An 8,912-nucleotide genomic window follows, 5' to 3' on the forward strand; every position below is an offset into this window, starting at 1 on the left:
AATAGATATTTTTTGAACCATTGAAGGGTTAGGCTTTCTCACTGTTTCGTTCCAAACTTTTTTGTTTTGTAAATTTATTAACTGTTTTAATGGATATGTATTGACCGTGTAAAAAAGTACATATTCACTAAACTCTTATTTGTTTTGTATCGTGGAAGAAAATTTAGAAGGAAAAGTTTGATCGTGTAAAAATTCATGTATAAGCAAGCTTCCTCATTTATCCACTTAGTAGAGACTCTTGATGACAACTTCAATGAAACTAGTTATTTGAAGCCAAGAGGCTTCTTCTCAGGTTCTTGACTTTATCCGAGGAAATAAGATACTGATAAGTTTTAATAATAAACAATTTTTTTAAAATATACCTCATTCAAACATACAACAAAGAATTTAAAAAATGCGATATTCAATCATCCGTGTGCAATACTTCTATTCAGTTATTTCTTTGAAAAATGCGCTATTTCCTTTAATTTGCTCAATTTTCGTGTATAACAACATCTTTCAAAAACGCGATATTCAAGCACGGGTTTTTAACTATTTTATGAATCAAGACTTGGTAAGGCTTTGATAAATATTTATAATGTTTGTGCAATATTCCTTAATTTGCTCATTTTTTCTTTAAAACATTTTTTTTACAAGATACGTTATTCAACCCATGCGAAGCACGGGTTTGTAACTAATTATGTAAAAAAATATTATGCATTGAACTTGTTGAAGAAGTAGAACAACACTTCATATCATCGGTGGCAATACAGCGTTGTTATGAATTCCATGTCCTCAATACGGTTGACTTGCCATGATTTGTGCCAAATTATTTTTTAAATTGTTTTCGTTCAATTTTTTCCTTTAAATTTTTAATTAGTAGAAAAACATGAAGGCCATTTTAGTAACATAAGATTGTAACAATAAAAAAATAGCATAAGATTAAGAAGAAGAAATAATGGAGCTTATAGAAAACGAGTTATCATCTCCAAATAGAAAAAGTTGAATCTTGGCATTGGAACAAAATGAAGAATAAGTAATTTTTTTTTCTTCTGAGAATTTACCCATTTTTTTTTATAGAAAAACTTTACTTATGTTTGCTGCACACATAGAATAAAGTTATTAAAGGAATGTAAATAGCAAATATAGAAAAAGAAAACCTACGAAATAAATTAGGAAATGAAAATCGCAAAAAGATATTCTACATATACTCTTATGTGGTTCACATTATATTCTTAATGAATAAACATAAGCCTTTAGATCAAAAGAAATCAGCAGTTAAGATTTAATGTCAACGAATTCATTGACACCTGGTGTCAACGGATCCTAACTCATAAAAATATACATCTTACACATATTATGTCTTGTCAAAAAATGTGTTTACATAAATATTTAAAATATCCATCTATATAGTATGAGTATTATTAATATGGTCTTGTTAATCGGTGTCTCTGGGCCACTGATTAATAAACTAAAAGTAGAAAGAAAAATCAAATTTTGCATTAAAAAAAACTCTTTTTCAACTTTCAAAAAGTAGAATACACAATTTCCAAGACAATGTTTCCTTTTATAATTCCTTAGGAGCACTTATTAGCATTTTCTTTATTAATATAACATATAGAGTACACTACATATAAGTGGTATTCCACTAAATTTTGTAGGGAAATGCTAAGAGAACTTCTTATTACAAGTTTAAAGAAGAAATTTTGTCTTGAAAATTGAGCATTCAATAAATTGAAACTTTAAAAAGTAACTTTTCTACTTAAAATATTTCATTTTTGTATCCTTGACAATTTTATATTATTCTATTTATGTTGTGGATGATATATCAAACAATATTTGTAACTCAATTGTTTGTGTTGTGTTGTTTTTCTTGTCTGGTGCGAATCAAACTTGTCTGAATATGGTGGGAAAAATTAGAATATGAGAGGGAACCATTTATTGTGTTTGCCAGATGGACCCACTATCCTCTAATGAGAAAAATATTCACTAAAACGTATTTCATCTCCGATTTGCCCACCTTCATTGTCTTGACTCATTTAGACACTATATTTTCGTCAATTTTGACAAAGCTCATTAGTGTTGCCGCCGCCAGTTCCGACGATCTTTACAAACTACATTCTACCATTTAAATTAAAAAATTGAATGGGTAAAATTATGATAGTTGACTTGGCGATATCAAACTATGAGTTCAAGGTCAAGGATACAAGAACCATCTTACTAAAAAGGTTCAAAACGTGGGCCGAAAAATCTACATAGAAGAAGTTTGTTGCTCAATTGTGTAGGGTCATTAAGTCCATACTTCAACCTAACTTCTAGAATTATAATCATTTTTCCTTCAATTTTAAAAGAAAACGAGTTATATCAACATAATGTGACACAATTGACAAATAATTGAGCCTCTTAATCATATATGATTATTGGTTCGATCTATAACCTAAATTGATCTATTATATATCAGAGAATTAGTCTCTAACTTTCGACTGAAAAAGAGGGATCTATAAACATCCGACTAAAGATTATTTTAGTCAATATCTCTCATCTCTCATTAATACATTTTCACATCTTAATAATTTGTCTCATACATATATGTGTATGACCAATTAATATGCAATTTGGGGTAACAAAATTACATTTTACTCCTCTTACTTTTTTGTATTTGTACTTATAGCACACGCACAGCACACGTATCTAAGCACACAACGAAATAGAACAGAACAACTACAATACCCAAAAACGCAGCACAAGAACAAACATATCAACAACTCCAAAATGGAACACGATGAAGACGAAGAACCACCTCTTGCTGTAGAGATTCAACAACATAACAACGATGAATCCATCTCTCAACAATCTTCTGTTGGTGTCACTCTCATCACTGGTTATCTTGGTGCTGGAAAATCCACGGTAACCCATTTACCTTTTTCCATCAAAATTAACACCCTGTTAATTTTCCCTTTCTATAATTTCTAATTGGGTAGCTTAAAGTTGTGTCTTTTTTCAATTTCATTTTCTTTTTTGTTATTGGGTCATGTACCTATAGCTTGTTGAAATAATAGTGTTTCAATGTTTTTTTTTTTTTTTTTTTTTTTGTTAAATGAAGATGTTAGTAATGTTTAAATATGATTTTAATCTTTACAGTTATAGCGTTTTTGGTTTTAGTTCGTGTAAGTATTTTTTATTTTATTTGGATTTGGTTTCTGCAAATTCTAAATTCCGTTGCTTTTAGTCCTTGACGTCAGCTTATTGGGTATTGGACATGTCGTGATTATATTGAGTTAAATATAACGTTAAGAACTAATAAAAACAACAATTTTTGAATTTGCTGAGACTAAATGTAAACAAAATATTTGTCTATAAGTTCGAGCTCAACTGGAAAATGCCGAAATTGTTAGGTTGAATACCATGACCTGGGATCCCTAACTTGTCTGTCTATCAGCTAAAAATAAAATCTAAAAAAATCTTACGGGGACTAAATCCAAAAAACACTATAATTGGAGGGACTAAAATCTTATTTAAACCTTGTAACTGTTATACTGGAAGTGTGTTCGAACCCTCGGCCAATGATTTTGTGATATGGAATTGTGAATTGGTTGTTTTGAATTTCAGTTAGTGAATCATATATTGAACTCTCAACATGGGAAGAGGATTGCTGTGATATTGAATGAGTTTGGTGAGGAAATTGGAGTGGAAAGAGCTTTGATAAATGAAGGAGAAAGTGGTGCAGTTGTTGAAGAATGGGTTGAACTTGCTAATGGCTGTATTTGTTGCACTGTTAAACATAGTTTGGTTCAAGCCCTTGAGCAGCTTGTGCAGAGAAAAGAAAGGTAAAATACAAAACAAACTATTCAAATTTTGAGGCAGTAAAAATTTAAACACCGGACTCATAATTACACTTACGTCGTGCTTCAATAAACATCTTAATTAAGCACGTATAGCATGTGCCCTTATCCTTATTGTTGCTTATGCATATAATTTTTTTTATAACAAGAGATAAAATAAGCTCGAACTGTTTTCATATAAACTATAAGCTGGTTTCATAAACTTTCCCAGAGAGCTTATAGAAATAAATTGAAAACAGCTTACAGACATGTCATGAGCTGCTTCCATAAGCTCTCCTTAAGAATCTCGCAAGTGCTTATACTAGTGGATAAGCTCAGATAAGCTAATCCAAGCAGGTCCATTGCATAGTGTTGCGGTTCACTTTTATCAAAGCCCCTTTGAATCTCTTATAAATAGATGCAGTGTTCAGCAAAGTGGATCATATTTTAGTACAATTAAACATTTTTAGGTATTTTGTGTTTGTAGGCTAGACCATATATTGCTGGAAACTACTGGTTTGGCTAATCCAGCACCTTTGGCATCTATTCTTTGGTTGGATGAACAGTTGGAATCTGACGTAAAGCTTGATTCTATCGTCACTGTAAGTATCGTTAATGGATGAAACTGGTTACATTTTTTATTTTTTGTTTTTTGAGACATGGATCTTGCTTCATTTTCTAATCTATACATTGTATTTAAATAAATTACTTATCTGGAATATTTTTGTATAACAACACGTTTGCTTAGAGTTGTTTTATTCCCTGTCAAACAAATGAAACTGTTTTAGTTTCTTTCACCAGCAAAATTGTCCAAGAAATAGTTCTTGGAGACATTTTATAGTACTTGTCATGGTATTCAAACTAATATGCTTATCTTGTTAATTTTGTGATAGTGGCTTAGTTTCCTTTTATATGTTGATAGAAGCTGTTTCTTTCCTCAGTACATGAGTGCGTGATTTGTGAATCACAGTATCTTTTCTAATCGTGTTTCTACCGAAGTAGGTAGTAGATGCCAAAAATGTTCGCTTCCAGCTCAAGGAGCACCGTGGCTCATCTTCATTTCCTGAAGCATATTTTCAGATAGCATTTGCGGTAATTGTTAGTTATATATTAACTGGATTTCAGTTATTGATAACACATTTTTTCCTTTTCTCATTAAATTGTTGTCATATTTTTATATATTCGAAGGTTATCTCCACAAAAAAAGATATATGAAGATTAGAGATTAGAGAAAAAATTGTGATAGCACTAAGAAACTACATTTCATTAATGTAGAGTACTTCACTAAAAAACTACATTTCATTAGAGTTGTATGCAGTAGTGCTAATAATGTTGCTGCTTCTTTCAGGACATTGTAATTCTTAACAAGGTTGATTTGGTATCTGCAGAAGGCTCTGGAGCTTTAGAGGAACTCGAGGAGGAAATCCATAACATTAACACACTCGTAGAGATAATTCATTCTGTGCGATGTCAAGTTGACTTATCTAAGATATTGAACCGCCACGCATACGATACTGCAGTAAGTTGTACATATTTTTGTTCTTCATCTATAGTCTTTTCTTTCTTCCCACCTTCATGACCGCAGTTTACCTGTTTTGTTTCTCTTTTCAGCATGCCGCACATTTAGAGGCATTGTTAGAAGAAAGTCGTTCTTTGTCTACTAAAAAGCTTCATGATAGTGGCGTGAGAACCATATGCATCTGTGAGACAGGAACAATTGATCTTGATAAGGTAGATTTTCAAATTTTGTTCACGATGTTACTGTAGATTACATTATATATAAATCACTTGAAGTTCCTCTTTCCTGTATAGCTTCTAATCAAGTATCTGCTTGCTTTATTTTACAATTAGCAGTTGCGTCATGCATTTAGTGTTAGGAAAATGGATTACTAATTAAAACAACGATTCCTGCTACCTTGGGGCATAAATAGTGTACAGCTTTTGCTTCACTTAAATGATAAATCTCAATCTATCATTCTAGTGTTTGCTTCCATAATGCCTAGCAGAGAATGCTTTGTTCATTTATTGAATTCATTTTTCAAAATTAAATCTTTCGAATAAACACTTTTCAGTCTCAACTTGTATTTTATATCATGTTTAAACCATGGCAGACTCGTATATGGCTAGAGGAGATTCTTTGGGAGAAGAAATATGATATGGATGTATACCGTTGCAAAGGAGTCTTAAATGTTCAAAACTCTGATGAATTGCATACTTTGCAGGTAAATTATTCTTAATGTCATTACAGTATTTTTTTCAAAATTTTGTTCATACACTACTAGAATGTTCTTCTGTATCTAAGGAGGTATAAGATCCGTCTTCACCAGTGGTTAGGCATGTAAAATTTTGTTTATGTTTTATAATTTAGTTTGCATTCACATAGGCTCCACTGTTGCTGTATTAAAAATAAATATATTTAGTGTACTACCTATAAGACATTACATCCATACTTCAGTGATCTTGACAATTAAACTTTGTTAAATTGCCAAGTACCAAGTTATGGTTCTGTAATGCATAGAATCTAGAGAGCCTTTAGCTTCTCTGTTATAATGTTGTGAGTTCTGTTAGCATGATTTCTTAGTTAGTTACATGAGGTTGAAGAGTCTATTTATGGACAAAAGACATGTGTAAGTCAGCAACTCCTAGTTACAGTTGGCGCAGGGAGAATAATCTAGTATTCTAGTGTGACATTCCTTTGTGATCATTCTGATCACAATCTACTAATACTAAGCTATTCCTTCAATAAGTATTGATATATGTTGATTTTAAATAGGTATTGTATAAGATGGTATTCAATGTTTGAGTTGAAAACAAAATGTCCATATTCATTCTAATTAAAGAGAAATGAAAATATGCTAAGAGAAATAAGGTAACTTTTATCGTATTATTTACTCAAAGAGTTCGCTTGGCACAGCCATTGGAGTCATTATTGTTTGACTACAAGACCTCACAAGTAACTGAGTAAGTAATGGAAACATCCTCTTGCAAATGCAAGGTATAATTCTGTGTGCAATAAATCTGTGACAGTTCTGATATTGTTGTCGTGAACTCGTGATGAGAGTTTTATAGAGCAAGGTTGTATGTTTTCCACGCTGTCTAGTCACACACCTCATATAAGGGTTTGTAATGTGTTTAAAAAATGCTTTTGAAATTTCAGTAAATGTAAGAATTAAGTTTATCAATCCCAGTTAATTGATTGCGCATGAGATCTTTATAAAAATATTGGCATGGTAGCAGTGGTGTTACTTTGTTAGGTATATCAAGTGAGAGTATTAGCTAGCAAGTGGTGTAAATCTAACCATGTGAAGACTTTCAAGATTGATTGACCATATGTGTAAGAATAGATAGTCAAGATTAGTTTGTTTTGAGAGTTTTATATTCGATATATAATGTTACCTGAAAATTTTTTTATAAGTGGGAGGCCTCCTTTGCCTTAAAATTCTGTTTTTATAATTTGAGTTAGACTCAACCCAAAATTCTAAGATAGTATTTAAACCTCGTTTAAGATCTCTTGGACCACCAGTTATAGGGTCACTCAGAGAATGCTTCAAATGTAAAATCTTGGGTGTGGGAGGTTAGTCTTTTGAGTCTTCATTATATGTAATATGGCTTGAAAATGTGTTTATAAGTGAAGGCTCCCTCGCCTTAGCTGGTTATAAGTAGAGTAACAATTGAGTTTGGCCAAACCCTAAATTCCAAGAGCTAGTAACACTTTAAAAATCTGGTTGGACATGGATGACTGTCTCATGTAAAATCAATAACACCATCTATGTATTAACATTCTCCCCTCTTCGTCTGATATATTTGTTCACTTGCTAATCTTAAACATTTACTCTATTTAGTAACTTTATAATCTTTGAGTCATTAATCGTGTAATATTAACATTATTATATGCACACCAAGTTTTAGATAAATTAGACATTCATGGGTGTTTAATCTTGTGGTTTATTTGGTCAAAACAAAAATCTTGTGGTTTAACTTTACTTATATATTTTGAAAAGGATGGTGTACATTAAAATAAAGCAGTTAGATGAAGTATCAATTAGTTTTTAAATCATTTGATTGATATTTGGTATACTCAATTTTATCAAATAAGAAATTTGATCCGACAGTAATAGTGAAATAAATGCAACCCACTTGAGTTGGCCTGGTGGTGTTGGCTTGAGACCTTGGAGTGTGCTACTCTCAAGGTTTTAGGTTCGATTCTATCTGATGTCAATTTCGGTGGGTTACTTTGGCTTCTTCAAAATAAAAAAAGTGAAATAAATGCTTACAAATTTTATGAAAAAGTAGCAAGTTTGAGAAATACTTACTATGCTCCCATCCATATAATATTTGAGTTGAGTTTTAAATCATTTATTGGTGAAATCCTGGCAGGCAGTGAGAGAACTATATGAGATTGTTCCCGCTCGAAAGTGGAAGAAAGAAGAAAACAGGATGAACAAGATAGTATTTATAGGTAACATGATGAGCATTGTCTTGTGTAAGCACAAATTTGAATATTCTTCATATTGTTAATATGTTTATATTTCGATTAACAGGTCATAATCTGAAAGAAGATGTTCTAATCAATTCCTTGAAAGCTCTTGCAACCTGTTAAGCTGTGTATTTGTTTCCTTGTGTGGGTATAAAGATTAATAGTTAACTGATGATTGTACGATTCAATCAAATTAGTGTGTTAATTAGCAGTGTTATGTTAGTTTCTAGGATTTTGAGAAACTTGTTATAAAGTTAGTACTTATGTTAGTTTTTAAGGTTCTGGGTTTGAACCCTAAACCTCTTTCTTAAAAGTTATTTGTAAGGTTGAGTTCATATATTAATCTTAGGCTTTATACTACATGTCTAATCTGTTTTCCTACCATCTCCCCAATTTTAATGATGGGTGGTACTGGTGATGATATCTTCATGTGATTCTTATTTGCACCTTCATTCCTTTAGATGCATTCTCAACCTTTTTACCACAATTAGATGGTTTTGAGGCTCACTATATGTCCTTTTGCGTGCATACTTGCCAATATTGCGAAATCACTATGAATTGCCATTATTTTCTGCAGCAGTGCTATTTATAGTGAAAGCACTTACTGCGAATTTATCATGAAGTGTGATTGGCAA

General features: G+C 31.7%; 1 protein-coding gene across 1 annotated transcript; it reads left to right on the forward strand.

Annotated features, from left to right (window-relative positions):
* Positions 1-2,658: 2,658 nt before the first annotated feature.
* Positions 2,659-8,698, forward strand: LOC11411481 (COBW domain-containing protein 1). The gene is made up of 9 exons (XM_003613993.4): positions 2,659-2,886; positions 3,589-3,806; positions 4,288-4,402; positions 4,803-4,892; positions 5,149-5,319; positions 5,412-5,531; positions 5,912-6,022; positions 8,178-8,259; positions 8,342-8,698. The coding sequence occupies exons 1-9, from the start codon at positions 2,752-2,754 to the stop codon at positions 8,398-8,400; spliced, it is 1,101 nt and encodes a 366-aa protein (XP_003614041.2). The 5' UTR covers positions 2,659-2,751; the 3' UTR covers positions 8,401-8,698.
* The last annotated feature ends 214 nt before the right edge of the window (positions 8,699-8,912 follow it).

Source organism: Medicago truncatula, chromosome 5 (assembly GCF_003473485.1).
Source record: "Medicago truncatula cultivar Jemalong A17 chromosome 5, MtrunA17r5.0-ANR, whole genome shotgun sequence".
In the NCBI taxonomy this organism is placed as follows: Eukaryota; Viridiplantae; Streptophyta; class Magnoliopsida; order Fabales; family Fabaceae; genus Medicago; species Medicago truncatula.

Excerpts from the sequence above, each read along its gene's own strand:
- LOC11411481 (XM_003613993.4), top strand. The coding sequence starts at position 2,752 with ATGGAACACGATGAAGACGAAGAACCACCTCTTGCTGTAGAGATTCAA. Across the intron at positions 4,403-4,802 it reads AGCTTGATTCTATCGTCACT|GTAGTAGATGCCAAAAATGT; the intron begins GTAAGTATCGTT and ends CTACCGAAGTAG. Across the intron at positions 6,023-8,177 it reads ATGAATTGCATACTTTGCAG|GCAGTGAGAGAACTATATGA; the intron begins GTAAATTATTCT and ends AAATCCTGGCAG.